The 23,166-nt window shown below is 44.3% G+C and overlaps 1 protein-coding gene and 1 long non-coding RNA gene across 5 annotated transcripts in view; one reads left to right on the forward strand and one right to left on the reverse strand.

Moving 5' to 3' along the window:
* Positions 1 to 15,913, reverse strand: part of LOC140132435 (uncharacterized) — a 41,197-nt gene extending 25,284 nt beyond the window's left edge. The window contains exon 1 of the long non-coding RNA XR_011855654.1: positions 15,682 to 15,913. This is a non-coding gene — a long non-coding RNA (uncharacterized lncRNA). The remainder of the gene's footprint in view (positions 1 to 15,681) is intronic.
* Positions 1 to 23,166, forward strand: part of MTSS1 (MTSS I-BAR domain containing 1) — a 112,346-nt gene that overhangs the window by 74,949 nt on the left and 14,231 nt on the right. For all 4 annotated transcript variants that reach the window (XM_072151211.1, XM_072151213.1, XM_072151212.1 and 1 more), the window contains exons 4-9: positions 13,562 to 13,646; positions 16,132 to 16,223; positions 16,724 to 16,798; positions 17,969 to 18,126; positions 18,298 to 18,405; positions 22,371 to 22,468. In XM_072151211.1, the coding sequence (XP_072007312.1) occupies positions 13,562 to 13,646; positions 16,132 to 16,223; positions 16,724 to 16,798; positions 17,969 to 18,126; positions 18,298 to 18,405; positions 22,371 to 22,468 (616 nt within the window). The remainder of the gene's footprint in view (positions 1 to 13,561; positions 13,647 to 16,131; positions 16,224 to 16,723; positions 16,799 to 17,968; positions 18,127 to 18,297; positions 18,406 to 22,370; positions 22,469 to 23,166) is intronic.

Consider the following 23,166-nt stretch of genomic DNA (forward strand, 5'->3'; position numbering starts at 1 on the left):
TGAAGTATTACACAATTCCCCTGCAGTGCCTCCACAGGAGAGGTGAAGTATTACACAATTCCCCTGCAGTGCCTCCATAGGAGAGGTGGAGTATTACACAATTCCCCTGCAGTGCCTCCGCAGGAGAGGTGAAGTATTACACAATTCCCCTGTAGTGCCTCCACAGGAGAGGTGAAGTATTACACATTTTCCCTGCAGTGCCTCCATAGGAGAGGTGAAGTATTACACAATTTGCCTGCAGTGCCTCCACAGGAGAGGTGAAGTATTACAGAATTCGCCTGCAGTGCCTCCACAGGAGAGGTGAAGTATTAGACATTTTCCCTGCAGTGCCTCCATAGGAGAGGTGAAGTATTACACAATTCCCCTGTAGTGCCTCCACAGGAGAGGTGAAGTATTACACATTTTCCCTGCAGTGCCTCCATAGGAGAGGTGAAGTATTACACAATTTGCCTGCAGTGCCTCCACAGGAGAGGTGAAGTATTACAGAATTCGCCTGCAGTGCCTCCACAGGAGAGGTGAAGTATTAGACATTTTCCCTGCAGTGCCTCCATAGGAGAGGTGAAGTATTACACAATTCCCCTGCAGTGCCTCCACAGGAGAGGTGAAGTATTACACAATTCCACTGCAGTGCCTCCATAGGAGAGGTGAAGTATTACACAATTCCCCTGCAGTGCCTCCACAGGAGAGGTGAAGTATTACACAATTCCCCTGTAGTGCCTCCACAGGAGAGGTGAAGTATTACACATTTTCCCTGCAGTGCCTCCATAGGAGAGGTGAAGTATTACACAATTTCCCTGCAGTGCCTCCGCAGGAGACAGGAGGCATTACACAATTTCCCTGCAGTGCCTCCACAGGAGAGGTGAAGTATTACACAATTCCCCTGCAGTGCCTCCACAGGAGAGGTGAAGTACTACACATTTTCCCTGCAGTGCCTCCACAGGAGAGGTGAAGTATTACACAATTCCACTGCAGTGCTTCCACAAAATAGGTGAAGTATTACACAATTCCCCTGCAGTGCCTCCACAGGAGAGGTGAAGTATGGGGGTCCTCTTTTATAAAAATCAGAATGTGACGATATAACCGAGATGAGCTGTAGCTATAAAGAAATAAAACGTTGGCCAACCTCTTCTTAAAGGGATAGTGATAGTGACTTTTATTATACTACATTACCATTTCATCCTGGAAACAGCTCCACACTTATCGATTAGGTTACATCTGGTATTGCAGCTCAACTTCACCGAAGCAAACAGGTCCAAGGTGCAGTACCACACATGACCTGTGAACAGGAGTGGCGCTGTTTTGGAAAGATGTCAGCAATGATTTGGTATTAACCCTTGCTATATCTGCTAGTATCCGCATGTCTCTTTAAAGTAATCTTTTGAATCTCTGCAGTATATATGTGTATGTACGTTATTTTGAGCTAAACCCTTTGCAGCTGAACAATAGTGGGAATGGCGCAAGGGGAAAGGGTTAATGCGGCGTGTTCCAGCAGAATCCAGGCCACTCGGTTGCAGTGAGTGTTCCTGCAGGACATGGGATGGTTTAATGGATGATACTGCTGACCTGCGTGTGGCTGGGGGGCAGGACGGCTGAGTGGGCACGCTTTGTAGCCGCCCGCTCCCCCTGCGCCAAGTAATTGTTGTCGAATGCTTTCAGGCGAATGAAATCTCCCGAGCCAGCTGTCAGAGATTGTCTTCCCGCCGCGTCTTGTAGGGCGGACGGCTCCTCTTAACCTTCTCTTCGTTGAAACCTTCTTATGTTTAGACCTTGACATTTCTGCTACACAAAGAAAGACTCTTTAAGACTGGCGCACATGCCCCTTTAAGTGTCGCCTTACTTTACCCGTCTTCCTAAATATCAATATGGAGGGCAAATATCTGGACCCATTCACTGAGATCTTTAGTGCAGAGTTAGTTTCTAGGTCAGCGTTTCCCTACATAATGAATACAACTTTAATATAACTATAGTAAAGCGCAGGCTCCACACTGCCACCTAATGGCCACAATTTCATGTCAGCTGACCACGTCCACCTACTCCAGAGGATTGAGCAAGTCACATAGCGGCCATCGGAGGTCAACTATGGAACATGCAGTGTGCAAAACTGCAGGCGGTGATAGGTATTGTCCCTGCAGAGATGTGTAATCATACCTATATATGTGTTGTTAGTAGCAGCAGGACTGTTTGTGCATGTGTCCTCGCACTGATGTGTTCTTAACTCTCTGCATTGAGCTGCCATGATCCCCCCTTTGTGCTGTGGATGAAAGGTGTAGTAGGTTTGTGGGTGAATACTAAAACAGTCAGAGAGGAAAGGCGGTGGAGTATCTAAGCTAAGAACACAGCAGTGTGAGGACATTTCCCCAGCGCACTTGGAGAAACTATGATCCTGGAATATAAATCCATATTACACAGTCCTGCTGCTACTAACTACATACTCCCGAGCATAAATACAAAGATCTCCAGAGACGATACCTAAAGTTTTCTGCAGTGAGGAAAGAACACAGCAGTGTGAGGACACACCCCCAGTGCACTTGGAGAAGATAAAATCCTGCATATACATCAATATTTCACAGTCCTGCTGCTACTAACAACATACACAAAGGTATGATTACATATCTCTACAGGGACAATTTCTAACTCTCTAATGAACACAGAGCACAGCAGTGTGAGGACACCCCCCCCCCCCCCTCTAATACACCTGGAGAAACTCAAAACCTGGAATCCATATTTTGTAGTCTTACTTTTACTATCAACATCCACAGAGGTATTATTAAACATCTCCCCAGTGACAATACCTGACACTGAGTGCAGTGAGCAAATAGCACAGCAGTGTGAGGACACACCCTGGTGCATGTAGATGATCAAAATCCTGGAATATAAATCTATATATCACAGTCCTGCTGCTACTAACAACAAACACAAAGATCTGATGACACATCTTTCCAGGGACAATACCTTACAGTATCTGTAGTAGTGTAAGGTCAACATACCCTTCAAGTGACCCAGGACCTTATACCAGAGAGATCACGTCCTGGATACCTGGACCTCAGGATTTCCCTCCTGTTCTGCGTCTCTAGATTATTTATGACCTCTCAAAATTAATCTGATTACATGTCAATTATGGAAGCTTAAAGCCCATGGGGGATTTAGGTCCCCTGATGGTACCTGCGAGGCCTGGAGGCTGCGGCACGTGGACTCTACCCTGTGGCTACATAAGTACATTACACTTTGTGTATGTTCCCCCCATTAGATAAATTACCGCCTGCTGTGCATTCATTATCTCAAGGCTTGTTGTCACGGCCTTTGGTCTCTAAGCCGGATGACTTTTTGGATTGCGATACAATGACGTGGGACGTGGAACCGGATGCAACCTGATTGCACTAACACATGAATTTAATACTAGGGGTTCAGTACATACTGACATAGTATAGTGTAAGAGAGAAGAGTAAGACTTCATGGACTTAAAGCTGCTATGGCAGCACAAAGGCCTATAGTGCAGGGTGTGTGAGGTCATCCCAGTGCGGGGTGCTCGGGGTGGCTCCGTTGCGGGGTGGCTCCGTTGCGGGGTGGCTCCGTTGCGGGGTGGCTCCGTTGCGGGGTGGCTCCGTTGCGGGGTGGCTCCGTTGTGGGGTGGTCCCGTTGCTGGGTGGCCCCGTTGCTGGGTGCTCGAGGTGGCTCCGTTGCGGGGTGCTCGAGGTGGCTCCGTTGCGGGGTGCGCGAGGTGACTCCGTTGCGGGGTGCGCGAGGTGACTCCGTTGCGGGGTGCTCGAGGTGGCTACGTTGCGGGGTGCGCGAGTTGGCCCCGGTGGAGGGTGTTATGGTGAAATGTTCTTTATCGTTGCACAATATCCGCGGCTTTGGATTGTGTTCCAGTAGCTGGAATATTCCCAGCAGTGAAGTCAATTCCTAGAATCTGAGCCACGCTTGCTGGTAAAACACCAATTACCGTAAGTAGCGTCTCACTCTGCTGATCGCGCGCATAGATTGAGGCACTGGGATTACGGATGGATTAGAGGATCCGATTGTCCATCCATATTTTGGTTGGAAAAGATGAATTAAAATGATTGGTAATATTAGCCTTATTATTGTGACCCTCTCCAAGAAATTGTCCAGCCCAAACAGAGTTACATGTTTCACTACAGAACTCCAAATCCCCAGCACAAAGGTAAATGATAAAATTATGTTACCTTGTATCCACCACTAGAGGGAGCCAAGGAATGTTCTGTATACTGCTCATACACGTACAGTATTTAATGAGCTCAGTGTCTAATTATAAAGATTGAGTTCTCCAATTGCACTGGAGGGGAGGGGGGTGTCCTCACACTGCTGTGCTCTGAACACACTGAATTAAAGGGCTCCACTGCATCTTTTCATTGCTGTGAGTGACTGCTGCAGTGTTCATCCAGAAGCCTGCTACAGCTTTTATTCAAAACAGAGGTTGTGAAGCAGTGCAGTGAACTAAGAGCACAGCAGTGTGAGGAAAAAAACCCCATTGCTCCTGGAGAAACTTCAATCTGAGAATATAAATGCATTTTTCACATTGTCTTCATAGTTTTCGAGGTGTAAAGATACAAATCCTTTACTGTCCAGGTATCACATATATAAATAAATGTAGATGATACTAGAATCCAGACATTTCCGTGCCGAGATTGTTGTCACAAGCAGGTGCCCGTCCCTGTCATATTCAGTCCCTGCTCCATCCTGGTGTATAGCTGCCTGATACAACCTCCAGTCCTCTCCTTGAACTGCTGAGACCTCCCCATAGCTCAGCTCACAGCACATTAATCGCTTACATTAAACCCGGCCTTGATATTTGAAGTGGCCGTAACATTTGCTACCACATCAGAGAATTCACTGTGTCCTCTACAATCATGTGATAGGGCTACACTCACAATCTCATCTTACATAACCTTGTAGTTTCCAGACAGATAGAAAACCAGTGAGAACTTGTGCAGTCTTGTTCCCAGGCTCCAGGTAATGTGCTCACACTTCTCCTGTTATAATACTGCCCCTATGTACAAGAATATAACTACTATAATACTGCTCCCTATGTACAAGAATATAACTACTATAATACTGCCCCTATGTACAAGAATATAACTACTATAATACTGCCCCCTATGTACAGGAATATAACTACTATAATACTGCCCCCTATGTACAAGAATATAACTGCTATAATACTGCCCCCTATGTACAAGAATATAACTACTATAATACTGCCCCCTGTGTACAAGAATATAACTACTATAATACTGCCCCCTATGTACAAGAATATAACTGCTATAATACTGCCTCCTATGTACAGGAATATAACTACTATAATACTGCCCCCTATGTACAAGAATATAACTACTATAATACTGCCCCCTGTGTACAAGAATATAACTACTATAATACTGCCCCCTATGTACAAGAATATAACTACTGTAATACTGCCCCCTATGTACAGGAATATAACTACTATAATACTGCCCCTATGTACAAGAATATAACTACTATAATACTGCCCCCTATGTACAAGAATATAACTACTATAATACTGCCCCCTATGTACAAGAATATAACTACTATAATACTGCCCCCTATGTACAAGAATATAACTACTATAACACTGCCTCCTATGTACAAGAATATAACTACTATAATACTGCTTCCTATGTACAAGAATATAACTACTATAATACTGCCACCTATGTACAGGAATATAACTACTATAATACTGCCCCCTATGTACAAGAATATAACTACTATAATACTGCCCCCTATGTACAAGAATATAACTACTATAATACTGCCCCCTATGTACAAGAATATAACTACTATAATACTGCCCCCTATGTACAAGAATATAACTACTATAATACTGCCCCCTATGTACAAGAATATAACTACTATAATACTGCCCCCTATGTGCAAGAATATAACTACTATAATACTGCCCCCTATGTGCAAGAATATAACTACTATAATACTGCCCCCTATGTACAAGAATATAACTACTATAATACTGCCCCCTATGTACAGGAATATAACTACTATAATACTGCCCCCTATGTACAAGAATATAACTACTATAATACTGCCCCCTATGTACAAGAATATAACTACTATAATACTGCCCCCTATGTACAAGAATATAACTACTATAATACTGCCCCCTATGTACAAGAATATAACTACTATAATACTGCCCCCTATGTACAGGGATATAACTACTATAATACTGCCCCCTATGTACAGGAATATAACTACTATAATACTGCCCCCTATGTACAGGAATATAACTACTATAATACTGCTCCCTATGTACAAGAATATAACTACTATAATACTGCCCCCTATGTACAAGAATATAACTACTATAATACTGCCACCTATGTACAGGAATATAACTACTATAATACTGCCCCCTATGTACAAGAATATAACTACTATAATACTGCCCCCTATGTACAAGAATATAACTACTATAATACTGCCCCCTATGTACAAGAATATAACTACTATAATACTGCCCCCTATGTGCAAGAATATAACTACTATAATACTGTCCCCGATGTACAAGAATATAACTACTATAATACTGCCCCCTATGTACAAGAATATAACTACTATAATACTGTCCCCGATGTACAAGAATATAACTACTATAATACTGCCCCCTATGTACAAGAATATAACTACTATAATACTGCCCCCTATGTACAGGAATATAACTACTATAATACTGCCCCCTATGTACAGGAATATAACTACTATAATACTGCTCCCTATGTACAAGAATATAACTACTATAATACTGCCCCCTATGTACAAGAATATAACTACTATAATACTGCCACCTATGTACAGGAATATAACTACTATAATACTGCCCCCTATGTACAAGAATATAACTACTATAATACTGCCCCCTATGTACAAGAATATAACTACTATAATACTGCCCCCTATGTACAAGAATATAACTACTATAATACTGCCCCCTATGTGCAAGAATATAACTACTATAATACTGTCCCCGATGTACAAGAATATAACTACTATAATACTGCCCCCTATGTACAAGAATATAACTACTATAATACTGTCCCCTATGTACAAGAATATAACTACTATAATACTGTCCCCGATGTACAAGAATATAACTACTATAATACTGCCCCCTATGTACAAGAATATAACTACTATAATACTGCCCCCTATGTACAGGAATATAACTACTATAATACTGCCCTTTATGTGTAAAATATTGAGTAATTCAGTTCTGTAACTCTTTATAAAGATATTAGATTATTAGATTAGATAAAGATCTGTATATAGTTGCTGCATGGTTTATGTAGTGATGTCTGTGCGGCTGATGACGGATTCCTTTACCTTCCAGCTGTTTATTCTGTAAGATTAAATAAATATTTCTAAGAAGAAAGATAATTCACAATAATCTTCATATAAACACGGAGCAGAGAGTTACAGGGGCTTCTATAGGGGAGAAATGGACCAGCAGAGACACCGGTGATATTATGATGAATACATTGGGGGTCATTTCGCCCGATTCGCGTTTTCCCGACGTGTTACCCGAATATTTCCGATTTGCGTTGATTTTTCCTGAATTGCCCCGGGATTTTGGCACATCGGCGCCGGCATGCACGCGACGGAAATTGGGGGGGCGTGGTCGAACCGTAACCCGACGGATTCGGAAAAACCGCCGCATTTAAAAAAAAAATTGGTCGCACGGGCCATACTCACATGCACCACGATGAAGACGATGAACTCTGGGGCACCTCATCAGACTTCGGCGCAGCAGCGACACCTGGTGGACATCGGGCGCAGGACCTTCATGAATCGCCGGAAGACCCAAACGCTCGTCAGAGAAGCCGCCGCTGGAACGCGAATGGACCAGGTAAGTAAATGTGCCCCAATGTGTAATGTCATGTTGTATTCATGCGCTGGCAGATGACTTCCATTAGACTTTGTGTGTGCAGAGAGATTCGTCTCTAGAAGTTTTAGATTATACAAAATATAACTATGAGATATGAGGATTGCAGAGTAACGCTAAGACCCGGAGCCCTCGGCAGGAGATATCCGGAATATGGCAGAGGAGGATGTAACCTGCAGCAGTTACTGATGGCGTCCTCTGCCCATCCCATAGACAGTACAGCTGTGTACACAGGAGCTGCCGGGGTCACGCTCCACACACAACCTGTTACCTGTCCTCAACAATAACCAAACTGCAACTTACCTGCTGGTAAATACTGGAGCCACATCAGCTGGAGAGTCCAAACCTGCATCACCCACGTACATAGTAAAGACTGTCATGTACTGATACTGGTAGTCACTCAGACTAGATTCATCACTAAATACATTACATTATTTACATGATCTACCAGAGCTGCACTCACTATTCTGCTGCTGGTGCAGTCACTGTGTACATACATGACATTACTTATCCTGTACTGATCCTGAGTTACATCCTGTATTATACTCCAGAGCTGCACTCACTATTCTGCTGCTGGTGCAGTCACTGTGTACATACATGGCATTACTTATCCTGTACTGATCCTGAGTTACATCCTGTATTATACTCCAGAGCTGCACTCACTATTCTGCTGCTGGTGGTGCAGTCTCTGTGTACATACATGACATTACTTATCCTGTACTGATCCTGAGTTACATCATGTATTATACCCCAGAGCTGCACTCACTATTCTGCTGCCGGTGCAGTCACTGTGTACATACATGACATTAATTATTCTGTACTGATCCTGAGTTACATCCTGTATTATACTCCAGAGCTGCACTCACTATTCTGCTGCTGGTGCAGTCACTGTGTACATACATGACATTACTTATCCTGTACTGATCCTGAGTTACATCCTGTATTATACTCCAGAGCTGCACTCACTATTCTGCTGCTGGTGCAGTCACTGTACATACATGACATTACTTATCCTGCACTGATCCTGAGTTACATCCTGTATTATACCCCAGAGCTGCTCTCACTATTCTGCTGCTGGTACAGTCACTGTGTACATACATGACATTACTTATCCTGTACTGATCCTGAGTTACATCCTGTATTATACCCCAGAGCTGCACTCACTATTCTGCTGCTGGTGCAGTCACTGTGTACATACATGACATTACTTATCCTGTACTGATCCTGAGTTACATCCTGTATTATACCCCAGAGCTACACTCACTATTCTGCTGCTGGTGCAGTCACTGTGTACATGTATGACATTACTCATCCTGTACTGATCCTGAGTTACATCCTGTATTATACCCCAGAGCTGCACTCACTATTCTGCTGCTGGTGCAGTCACTGTGTACATACATGACATTACTTATCCTGTACTGATCCTGAGTTACATCCTGTATTATACCCCAGAGCTGCACTCACTATGCTGCTGCTGGTGCAGTCACTGTGTACATACGTGATATTACTTATCCTGTACTGATCCTGAGTTACATCCTGTATTATACTCCAGAGCTGCACTCACTATTCTGCTGCTGGTGCAGTCACTGTGTACATACATGACATTACTTATCCTGTACTGATCCTGAGTTACATCATTTATTATACCCCAGAGCTGCACTCACTATTCTGCACTCAGTGCTGTTCACATGTTGCCTCTTGTAGACAATGTGATGAAGGTGGAGTTGCTGATCACATTCTGTCAGATGACGGCCATTGATTTATCTGTTGTCATGGTGATGTCAAAGTTCAATGTAGGTCTGGATTTATATGCGGAAATTGATCTGTGTATATTTAGAGCTGCAGAGAATAGATGGTGGGGGGAAGGGTCCGCCATAGACACCTCACATGTACAGATGAGAAAATGTGATGAGTACAGTGTGCGGCAGTATTAGATGTGGACTGTTTGGCAGTATATTACATAGTCCTTAAGGGAGTAATATTTGGATATACAGCCAGTTATACAACAATCAGTTAAGCTTAATATGGTTGCAATGTATCTTTTATAGATGACCAAATTATACAGACAGTATATGGCGGTATTATATGTACTGTACATGACGCTATGTAGGCAGTATATGGCGGTATTATATGTACTGTACATGACACTATGTAGGCAGTATATGGCGGTATTATATGTACTGTACATGACGCTCTGTAGGCAGTGTATGGCGGTATTATATGTACTGTACATGCCGCTATGTAGGCAGTATATGGTGGTATTTTATGTACTGTACATGGCACTATGTAGGCAGTATATGGCGGTATTATATGTACTGTACATGACACTATGTAGGCAGTATATGGCGGTATTATATGTACTGTACATGACACTATGTAGGCAGTATATGGCGGTATTATATGTACTGTACATGACACTATGTAGGCAGTATATGGCGGTATTATATGTACTGTACATGCCGCTATGTAGGCAGTATATGGCGGTATTATATGTACTGTACATGCCGCTATGTAGGCAGTACATGGCAGTATTATATGTACTGTACATGGCAGTATTATCTAGGCAGTGCATGGCGGTATTATATGTACTGTACATGACAGTATTAGCTAGGCAGTACATGGCGGTATTATATGTACTGTACATGACAGTATTATCTAGGCAGTACATGGCGGTATTATATGTACTGTACATGACACTATGTAGGCAGTATATGGCAAATTGTCAGCCATAGTGGTTCCTGCCTCCCTTTCCTGGCATCCTATATCCTCGGGGGGATTCTGCTACTTGTATATTGACAATGCTTCCTATAGGTGAAAACTGCCTCTCTAGTGCCACCCATGGGCTGCCCCCAAAGTCAAGGACATATCTATGAGATACATATTAGAGAACTCACTGAATGGTGATAATTCTCCCTGATTTATCTAGTGTGCAGTACTTTATGCCACCCACGGTGCCCGCCTGTGTGCCAGTGTTGATACAACATACATCCCACGGCAGCACATTAATAATCCTCCATCTGGTGGCGTCTGGACCCTGTTCATCGCTCCGGAGTTTATAAAACATTCCGTCTTCCTTATTATAACTCTATAATCCGGTTACATTCCTGTATCTCAGCCCCAGTGTGACCCGTGCCGCCCTGGCAGAGGGTGCACCTCCCTAATGACTGTGCGGGTTCTGTAATTATAAGATGCCTTCCATTTCCTGAACATTTATAGTCGCTCTCTGTCCACCTGTTATTAAGGGAAACCATTGGATTCCGGAGGATTCTCTCCTTTGTGGTCGGATTGACCCTTTATACTGGGAGTTCTGTAATTGTCTCCACATGGAGGCATCACACCCTTAACTGATTGTGTGCCGCTATCTAGATGCTTAGATACTAAGAACATGTTATACGCTGCAGCCTGGAGCTGACCGGAAGCCAATGGAATTCTAAATGCAGCTTTGGTTGTGACTGGAGTATCATCTCCCACATTGTGTAACGGAGGAGGATACTGTATGTGATAAGTGTGGAGGACACAGTCAGGAGCCTTCAGGAATATTTCAGCATTATAAATGCAGCTCTGGGTGTGACTGGAGAAATACATCCCATCCTACATAATAGAAAATAGTATTCTATTATATGGATATATTTTTTTAGACTTGAACCTTGCAGAAATGAATTGCATTTCCATATGCAGCTTTGGATGTAACTACAAAAAAATAAAATCGCACAGATTGAAGCTAAAAAGAATATTTTTTAATGCAGCTTTTGATGTGACTGGAGTATCATCTCCCACACTGCATAGGGAGACTGTATGTAGTAAATAACCAAGTAGGAGCATGAAAGATACAACCAGGAGCCTTCAGAAATATTTCAGCATTCTAAATGCAGCTTTGGATGTGACTGTAGTATCATCTTCTCTGTATTAAAGCTGAGAATATTGTATTATGAGAAAAAAAGGGGAAGGAGTAAAGTTTAAGGATTGGATGTGACTAGAGAAATATCTCCACTTTAATGATGCCGACATGTATAGGGGGCAGCAATGTGATGTTAGATTCTGCAATCTGGAATTCATAGGAATTGACTGGAGTATAAAATCAATTAATTAGAGATGATGGTTGGTGGGGGGGTTTGGCAAATCTGGTTGGTGGGCAGGTTTGGCGGATCTGATTGATGGGCAGATTTGGCGGATCTGATTGATGGGCAGGTTTGGCGGATCTGATTGATGGGCAGGTTTGGCGGATCTGATTGATGGGCAGGTTTGGCGGATCTGATTGATGGGCAGGTTTGGCGGATCTGATTGATGGGCAGGTTTGGCGGATCTGATTGATGGGCAGGTTTGGCGGATCTGATTGATGGGCAGGTTTGGCGGATCTGGTTGATGGGCAGGTTTGGCGGATCTGGTTGATGGGCAGGTTTGGCGGATCTGGTTGGTGGGCAGGTTTGGCGGATCTGCTTGGTGGGCAGGTTTGGCGGATCTGCTTGGTGGGCAGGTTTGGCGGATCTGCTTGGTGGGCAGGTTTGGCGGATCTGCTTGGTGGGCAGGTTTGGCGGATCTGCTTGGTGGGCAGGTTTGGCGGATCTGCTTGGTGGGCAGGTCAGGCGGATTTGGCTGGTGGGCAGGTTAGGCGGATCTGCTTGGTGGGCAGGTCAGGCGGATCTGGCTGGTGGGCAGGTCAGGCGGATCTGGCTGGTGGGCAGGTTAGGCGGATCTGCTTGGTGGGCAGGTTTGGCGGATCTGCTTGGTGGGCAGGTTTGGCGGATCTGGCTGGTGGGCAGGTTTGGCGGATCTGGTTGGTGGGCAGGTTTGGCGGATCTGGTTGGTGGGCAGGTTTGGCGGATCTGGTTGGTGGGCAGGTTTGGCGGATCTGGCTGGTGGGAAGGTTTGTCGGATCTGGCTGGCGGGCAGGTTTGGCGGATCTGGCTGGCGGGCAGGTTTGGCGGATCTGGCTGGCGGGCAGGTTTGGCGGATCTGGCTGGCGGGCAGGTTTGGCGGATCTGGCTGGTGGGCAAGTTTGTCGGATCTGGCTGGTGGGCAGGTTTGGCGGATCTGGCTGGTGGGCAGGTTTGGCGGATCTGGCTGGTGGGCAGGTTTGGCGGATCTGGTTGATCCTGAGCAATAATCATACATAGCCTGTGCTTTACTTGGCCTCTCTAGCTTCCCCCTCCACTATCAGACAGCATTCACACACGACTTATCTACTGGATAAGACGTCACCTCGGCCTTGTCACATATCATGATGGATTTCACACAATCAATGTGTTTTGACTTGAAATAACTCCTTTAAAGGGACGGACATGGAAAAAGACCCAGTACACCATTACAGTGCAATGATACGGCTATAGTACAACAGCGCCTCAGTGTGGTGGGTCACAGTATTGCACCCCAAATCTTCATTTCCTAGGATGTGTAGAATTTCCAGGAATGTAGCGTTACCTCTGCCTGTAGGATCCTTCCCTAATAAGGTGTGAGGAGTCTTTGTATCGCTGGCGGCTGCCCCAGTCCTGGGCTTCCCCCTCCATCAATGTTCTCTTTGTTTTTTGAGCTTTGCGATATAATAAACCTTCTTTTCTTCCTTAAATTTATGGATTAATATCAGAATAACCGTAAATGTATCTATTTTTATTCTTTAATCTCTCTTAGGCGCAACAAGAGAAGTCGGTTCTGCTTTGACCAGAATGTGTATGAGACATCGCAGCATAGAGTCCAAGCTCAGACAGTTCTCCAGGTCAGTGCTGATCGTTATCATAAATATATGTCCTCAAAGGGGTATTACAGTTATACTTAGTTGACTCCTGTTCCTAGGAGGGGAAAGAGATTGCTGATTGCAAGGGCTCTGACCAGTTATGAGAACAGAATGAATATAGCAGCTGCGTGCGCATGCGCAGCCCCTCTTTTATCTTCTATGCTATGGGACTGCCGAGGGATTCCTGTCACTAAGTAGATGTTAGATCCATCAATGTTTGATTGCTGACATCGAGAATGGAAGATTCCCGACATAAATGGAGTAGCCGCTTGCGCATGTCCAGTTGTTCCATTCACGTCTATGGGACTGGTAGACTTGCTTCAGCTACTGACATCTAGTTCTCCACTATATAGTTATTGGGCACAACGAGATCCAACAGCTGGGACCCCTATAATCTAGAGAATGCATTAACCCCCAACATAAATCGAGTAGTTTGTTGTGCATGCGCAGCCACTTCATTCCCTTTCTATGGGACTACTAGAGGAAAACCAGGCAGAGACATTTAGCTCTCCTCTATATAGGTTTTAGGTCCATTACAGTCTAATTGCTTGGACCGCTATGATATAGAGAATATGAGAACCCCCTTATAAATGAAGCATACAGTCGCGCATTCTTTTGTAGGGGACCGCCAGGGAAATTCCAGATACAGACATTAGAATCAGACTGCTGGAAACACTATGGTCTTGAGAATACAAGAACACCTATGTAAATGCAGCATTTGGTTGCGCATGTGCGGCCACTCTATTCACTTCTGTTGGACTGCCAGAGATATTCCATCTGCAGACATCTATCTCTCCACTTTATAGGTAATAAGTTGATCAGAGTCAATGGCTTGGACCCATATGAATTAGAGAACGCAAGAACCCCCCATATAAATGGGGCATATGGTCACGCATGCGCAGCCACTCAGTTCACTTCTATGGTATTGCCAGAAAATATTCCAGCTAAAGACTTCTAGCTTTTCACTATTTAGGCATTAAGTTGATCGGAATCCAGCAGCTGGGACCCCTGTAATCCAGAGAAAACGAGATCCCCGACATAAATGGAGTAGCTGGTTGCACATGCACAGCCTCTTTGTTCATTTCGCTCTATCAGATATTGTTGTTGGGACCTTTAGAATCAGACAGCTGGAACCAGTATCATATAGAGAATACAAGAACCCCCATATAAATGGAGCATAAGGTTGCGCAGCCAATCAGTTCACTTGTACTCCAGCCACATACATCTAGCTCTCCATTATACAGGTATTAAGTCCATTAGAGTCAACCGCTGGTACCCCTGTAATCTAGAGAATGTAAGAACTCCTATATAAAGGGAGTAGCTGGTCGCGCATGCGCAGCCTCTCTTTTCCCTTCTATGCGACTTCCAGAGATATTCCAGCCACAGACTTCTAGCTCTCCACTATACAGGTATTAAGTCCAACTGCTAGGACCCCTGTGATATAGAGAATGTAAGAACCCCCATATAAAGGGAGTAGCTGGTCGTGCATGCGCAGCCTCTCCATTCCCTATTATGGGACTTCCAGAGATATTCCAGCCACAGACTTCTAGCTCTCCACTATACAGGTATTAAGTCCAACTGCTAGGACCCCTGTGATATAGAGAATGTAAGAACCCCCATATAAAGGGAGTAGCTGGTCGTGCATGCACAGCCTCTCCATTCCCTATTATGGGACTTCCAGAGATATTCCAGCCACAGACATTTATTGGATCACCTAATAGATCTTATATCCTTTGGTTCTGACCACTGGGACCAAGTCTCCTGAGACCACTTTGATGGAGGTGCTCTAAGGATAAGTTATCGTGGGGGTCCATCACCTAGCACCTCATTGGTCAACCTTTAGACCAGTGGTGAGGTCTGTTCACAGCGCTGTACATTGTATAGTGGTTAGTGCTTGGTATTGCAATCAAACCAAAAAACAGCAAATATTGTAGAGATGTAGACATGGGATCGTGGCTTGTAGGGATAGGTGGAAGACTGCACTGACCTCCACAGCAGTGTCACCCAACACACCTACCTAGGTTCATGCTGCCAGGTCTCACATTCTAGAATCTGGAACACGCGGCTCCTCTTTGGCTCGATATTCCGTGCTTTCAGATCCTTGGATTTGCTTCATTTTCCGCCCTCACAATCCAAACATAAATTATGGAAATTACCTTGTAGTTTCCAAACAAACACCTACACGTCGGCTGTGCATAGCCGTCTCCGTATGATTATGTTCAGGAGGATAAACAGCGCGGTGAGCGTATGACGAGTGTATGATCCTGAAATAACACCAGGACAATAGCGCCATTGTTGTAGGAAGCCCAGGTCGCGTGACTGCAAGCCTTGCCGTGTTCACGTCTGCCCTCTGATTCCCAGTGTATGGCTTCTTCTCTTCCTACTATTCACCATTAAAGGGTTGTCTGGTTTTGGGGACCTTTCTCACTTTTATATTGACCTTTTTGTTGTTTTATGTACATTTCAGCGCTCTGATCGACTGCCTGATCAACCCGCTGCAAGAACAGGTGGAAGAATGGAAGAAGGTGGCTAATCAGCTCGACAAGGATCATGCTAAAGGTTAGCACTGGGAACCATTTAAAGGGATTGTCCCATCAGGAGATCATAAAGTGGAGGTGTTCTGCTCTATAATCCAGAGTGAAGAGCCACTGACAACTAATGCTTTTGGCAGCGCCCATCGTGGTCATTACAGAACATCATTGGCCCCCGTTTTGGTATAAAGGGGGTGTCTATACACTGACACTGCCTTTAAGATGTAACTCTAACTATCCAAAGTCTTTAATAGATTGTGGAGACATTTCCTTTCCGAAGGGGCATTATTACTGCTCTTCAGGTTTAGTTTGGTGACCCGCAGAGGGGACATGGACATTAGAGGTCCTTAAAATAAGATCACAAGATCAAAAAGTACGAAACAAAAACCGCTTGATAAGACGTTGAATCACTAACATTCATATATATATATTATATATATTTTCGACTGAAAATCCAATAGTCGGAAGATTACCGTTAGTAGAGAGTGAACCAATGGGCAGAGAAAAAATACTATCTTTATCTTCCAGAATACAAAAAGGCTCGGCAAGAAATCAAGAAGAAGTCATCAGACACCCTGAAACTGCAGAAAAAAGCCAAGAAAGGTAAAATGGTCGGAGTCTGTAGTCTGTTTTCCATGTGAGCACCACAAGACCAGCACTCCCAACAACTAGATGGAGGCAATTTGTCATAAGGATCTCACTTCTATCTATCTTATATCCATCAATTATCTAACTACTGTATTTCTCCGAAAATCAGACCTACCCCGAAAAAAAATCCCTAGTTGCAAACAACGCAATAGCTTCTGATCTGTGGCACCTAGAAACACAGTTCTGGTGTCATTTATAGAGGATGATCTGCTCTTGAATATCACACAATTGTTTTTTTTTTTTAGGTCTCACATAAATTGAGATATTCGCTGTTAAAAGTACAGTCGGGAGAATAATTTCCATCTACAGCTCCCACTCCCAGATGTAACTTTAGCTGTCTGTAAAATGACACCACAACTGTGTTTCTTGGTGCCAGGGTTCAGAAGATATAAGCATTTGAATCTGCCTTCCTCCATCCTGTCAGCTGAAGGCTAAACGAAGAAGGAGGAGGATGGAGCTGCAGAGAAGAGGGAGCTGACAGATGCAATCTGATACAAGCTTATATATATATCTCTTTTTTTACATTTCTATCTCGTATCTATCTATGTTCCATCTGTTTGTCTATCCTATCTATATTTTTAATTTCTAATTGTCTAAAGCTATCAATATCACTTCTATCTCCTGTTGGAAAGATATTTTATACTACAGACCTCGTGCCATTATATAGTAGTTTTCCTCCATGACGACCTCTAAACAATAAACCTATAGCTTTTCCATTTGTGCAATGAAATACCTAAACAATCTCAGCGTATCCCAGGAAATTTTGGCTGGCCTAGCACCTGCTGCACAAAATACCTTGTAATGTTCCTGTGATAGTTCTGGTCCTTCCTCACAGTATGGTGGTTGGTTTTATTTTTTTCCAACACGTAAATGTTCTTGGATCAACATATTATTTCTGGGAGACTGTGCCCACCATGATGACCCCTCGCTTTGTTTTACAAATCATCCTTGGCCCCATCTTTACCAGAACCTGCCCAGGACCATTTATGATAATGGGTTCTTCTTTGAGGGGTCTTTAGGACCCTGGGGACACCAGAGCCCAGTTCTGACAGCTACCTATATGCCTCCTATAGCTGCACCCCTATGAGACGTTGACTTGACAGTGTTACGTGGCTGTGTTTGCAGGTAGAGGAGATATCCAGCCTCAGTTGGACAGCGCTCTACAAGATGTCAACGACAAATACCTTCTCCTGGAGGAAACGGAGAAACAAGCGGTCCGGAAGGCGCTCATCGAGGAGCGCAGCCGCTTCTGCTCCTTTATTTCCATGCTGCGGCCCGTCATAGTAAGTCCTTGTCTGCTTGATCCTTTATGAGGGTACGACCAAAGAGATGCCCAAGAGCAGAGGGTGGGGGACACTTCTTTGTTGGGTTCCAGAAGCCCCGGGCAATCGATGGGTGGGCGTCTTGGTGGTTCCTCTGCCTCTGACCTCGTGATGTTGTTGTCTTATAACAAGGAGGAAGAGATTTCCATGTTGGGGGAGATCACTCATTTACAGACAATATCTGAAGACCTGAAGACTCTCACCATGGACCCTCATAAACTTCCGTCCGCCAGTGAACAGGTAACCAGATAACAATCCACAAAGGGTTAATGATGACGAGGCTCCAACCGAAATAAGAAATATGTAAAGAAATGTTCTGGATGTATCTGAGATGCCACGTTCTCCTTTTGTCTCGTGATTAAGTGTAAGACACAGGGCCACATTAAGGCTGGTGGGGGCCCCTAGGTGCAAAATCTGGTCGGGGCCATCATTGAATGTAGTCTGGACAGAGTAGAGCAATCGCTATATACAGCCTCCCCAGTAATAACTATATACAGCTCCCAGTATTCCCTATATACAGCCCCAAGTAATTACTATATACAGCCCCCAGTAATCACTATATACAAGCCCCCAGCAATCACTATATACAGCCTCCCCAGTAATAACTATATACAGCTCCCAGTATTCCCTATATACAGCCCCAAGTAATTACTATATACAGCCCCCAGTAATCACTGTATACAAGCCCCCAGCAATCACTATATACAACCCCCCAGTAATCGCTATATACAGCCCCCCAGCAATCACTATATACAGCCCCCCAGCAATCACTATATACAGCCCCCCAGTAATCACTATATACAGCCCCCCAGTAATCACTATATACAGCCCCCCAGTAATCACTATATACAGCCCCCCAGTAATCACTATATACAGCCCCCCAGTAATCACTATATACAGCCCCCCAGTAATCACTATATACAGCCCCCCAGTAATCACTATATACAGCCCCCCAGTAATCACTATATACAGCCCGCCAGTAATCACTATATACAGCCCCCCAGTAATCACTATATACAGCTCCCCAGTAATCACTATATACAGCCCTTCAGCATTCACTATATACAGCTCCTCAGCATTCACTGTATACAGCCCCCAGCAATCACTGTATTCAGCCGCCAGCAATCACTGTATATAGCCCCCAGCAATCACTATGTGCAGTCCCCAGTAATCACTATATACAGCCCCCCAGTAATCACTATATACAGCCCCCCAGTAATCACTATATACAGCCCCCCAGTAATCACTATATACAGCCCCCCAGTAATCACTATATACAGCCCCCCAGTAATCACTATATACAGCCCCCCAGTAATCACTATATACAGCCCCCCAGTAATCACTATATACAGCCCCCCAGTAATCATTATATACAGCCCGCCAGTAATCACTATATACAGCCCCCCAGTAATCACTATATACAGCCCCCCAGTAATCACTATATACAGCCCCCCAGTAATCACTATATACAGCCCCCCAGTAATCACTATATACAGCCCGCCAGTAATCACTATATACAGCCCCCCAGTAATCACTATATACAGCTCCCCAGTAATCACTATATACAGCCCTTCAGCATTCACTATATACAGCTCCTCAGCATTCACTGTATACAGCCCCCAGCAATCACTGTATTCAGCCGCCAGCAATCACTGTATATAGCCCCCAGCAATCACTATGTGCAGTCCCCAGTAATCACTATATACAGCCCCCCAGTAATCACTATATACAGCCCCCCAGTAATCACTATATACAGCCCCCCAGTAATCACTATATACAGCCCCCCAGTAATCACTATATACAGCCCCCCAGTAATCACTATATACAGCCCCCCAGTAATCACTATATACAGCCCCCCAGTAATCACTATATACAGCCCCCCAGTAATCACTATATACAGCCCCCCAGTAATCATTATATACAGCCCGCCAGTAATCACTATATACAGCCCCCCAGTAATCACTATATACAGCCCCCCAGTAATCACTATATACAGCCCCCCAGTAATCACTATATACAGCCCCCCAGTAATCACTATATACAGCTCCCCAGTAATCACTATATACAGCCCTTCAGCATTCACTATATACAGCTCCTCAGCATTCACTGTATACAGCCCCCAGCAATCACTGTATTCAGCCGCCAGCAATCACTGTATATAGCCCCCAGCAATCACTATGTGCAGTCCCCAGTAATCACTATATACAGCTTCCAGCAATAAATATATATAGTCCCCAGAAATCACTGTATGGAGACCCCACCCTAGTAATCACTATATACAGCCCCCCAGCAATAAATATATATACAGCCCCCAGCAATAAATATATATACAGCCCCCCAGCAATAACTATATATAGCCCCCAGTAATCACTATATACAGCCCCCCAGTAATCACTATATACAGCCCCCCAGTAATCACTATATACAGCCCCCCAGTAATCACTATATACAGCCCCCCAGTAATCACTATATACAGCCCCCCAGTAATCACTATATACAGCCCCCCAGTAATCACTATATACAGCCCCCCAGTAATCACTATATACAGCCCCCCAGTAATCACTATATACAGCCCCCCAGTAATCATTATATACAGCCCGCCAGTAATCACTATATACAGCCCCCCAGTAATCACTATATACAGCCCCCCAGTAATCACTATATACAGCCCTTCAGCATTCACTATATACAGCTCCTCAGCATTCACTGTATACAGCCCCCAGCAATCACTGTATTCAGCCGCCAGCAATCACTGTATATAGCCCCCAGCAATCACTATGTGCAGTCCCCAGTAATCACTATATACAGCTTCCAGCAATAAATATATATAGTCCCCAGAAATCACTGTATGGAGACCCCACCCTAGTAATCACTATATACAGCCCCCCAGCAATAAATATATATACAGCCCCCAGCAATAAATATATATACAGCCCCCCAGCAATAACTATATATAGCCCCCAGTAATCACTATATACTGCCCCCCAGCAATAACTATATATAGCCCCCAGCAATCACTATATACAGTCTCCCAGAAATAAATATATACATCCCCCAGTAACTACTGTATACAGCCCCCCAGTAATTACTATATGCACCCCCCAGCATTAACTATATAAAGTCCCCCAAACATTACTTATATACAGTCCCACAGCATTAACTATATACAGTTCCCCTATAACAACTATATACAGCCCCTATAATAACTATATTCATCCCCTATAATAATTATATACAGACACCCATAATAACTATAAACACCCCCTATAATAAATTATATACAGTCCCCCCTATAACTATATACCCCCCATAATAACTATATACACCCCCTATAGTAACTAGCTATATACAGTCCCCCTATTATAAATATATACACATCCTATAATAACTAACTACTGTATATACAATTGCCCTATAAAACCTATAGACAGTCCACGGTAAAACAATAAAATTATACTTCGCGTTCCTCCGTTCCCCCGATGTGCGCCGACTACATCATCTTCCCTCGCGGTGTCCCTCGGACGTGTGTCAAGATGGCGGTGCCCTGCCGAAAGGAAGCACGGTGATGTCACACTCTGCATTGGCGCCAGCAGCAGGGTGCCGCCATCTTGATTTACCTCGGATCGACTAATAGCAGAGCAGGGCACGTATTGTTCCCTGGCTCTGCCATAGGCTGAAGTCGAGGCATGCCCTGTGTCTGCCGACTGGCGGTACGGCAAATACACATTTGGTGGGGGCCCCGGGGCGCGCGCCCCAGGAGCCCTCCCTATAATGCGGCCCTGGTAAGACAACTGGCTGAACAGGAGCCTTTCCCCTCTGCCCTGCCTGCAACACAACTGGCTGCAAAAAGAAGAAACAGGCACTCACCGATACAATACCACTTCTTTAGTCAAGCCAAGACGGTAAACGAAAGGTGCCGGACAAGCCACAGAATGTTGTGGATTCATCATTTGCTATTTGCCAGCTACGTTGTGCACCCCGAACCACACAAGAGTTAAATATCTGCTGCATCAGATTACCTGGGCTCACCTCCTTTGACTTTCTGTCTGTTGTTATATGGGGCACAGCACCCGATTTGCCTCTACCCTGCCTGCAAAACAACTGGCTGGAGAAGGAGCCTCTCCCCTCTGTCATTGTAATATATACATACATATTCATATACACACCAGGATGAATGGTATAGATAATTTATTCTGTTTTGATAGGTGATCCATGATTTGAAAGGCTCAGACTACAACTGGTCTTACCAGACTCCCCCCTCGTCTCCGAGTACCACCATGTCTCGCAAGTCCAGTGTGTGCAGGTAAGTGACAGGTGTAGGACTGTCCATTGTGCTGGTTGCTCCTCCATCCTATAATTATAGTTATACAGAGAAACTGAGTCTATTCTGGTTGGAAGGATAAAAATGTCCTAACAACCAGAACAACTCCAGAGCCTGTCCTAAATCTCTAAGATCTTCAGAGCTATTCCTTAACTGGAATAAATTAAAAAAATTATCCCAGATTAGAAAAATGAGGCTTTTTTTCTTTTACAAACAGCGCCGCACCGGCACACAGGCTGCCTGTGGAACTGCAGCCCAGTCCCTTTCAAATCAGTGAATCTGAATTGCAGTGCCCAGGAAAATCTACAGTGGCGCTATTCCTTAAAGGAAACCCTGTATTTTCATTGGATAACCCCCTAGAGAAGTCTGTGAATGAGGAAACATCTCCTGTTTCCCCCACTTGTGTTATTCCAAGATCAGGACTGAACAATCCCAGTCCTCATAGATGTCTTAAAGGGGATTTGCTTAAATTCTCCCTCTTTTAGCCTAAGTAGAGAGGTGCTGGAGGACTCAACATGACCATGTGCTGTAATTGAAATGAATGGCTGCCTTGTAGTACCGCATTTCACCTGCAGTGGTCACTAGAGAGAAAACCTGAAGCCTCTTGGTGATTCCTCTTGTTAAAAGAGCAGATTTTTTAAATTTCTGAACTTTCTAACAATACGTCCAGGAGATGAGGA

This window comes from Engystomops pustulosus, chromosome 5 (genome assembly GCF_040894005.1).
Source record: "Engystomops pustulosus chromosome 5, aEngPut4.maternal, whole genome shotgun sequence".
Lineage (NCBI taxonomy): Eukaryota > Metazoa > Chordata > Amphibia > Anura > Leptodactylidae > Engystomops > Engystomops pustulosus.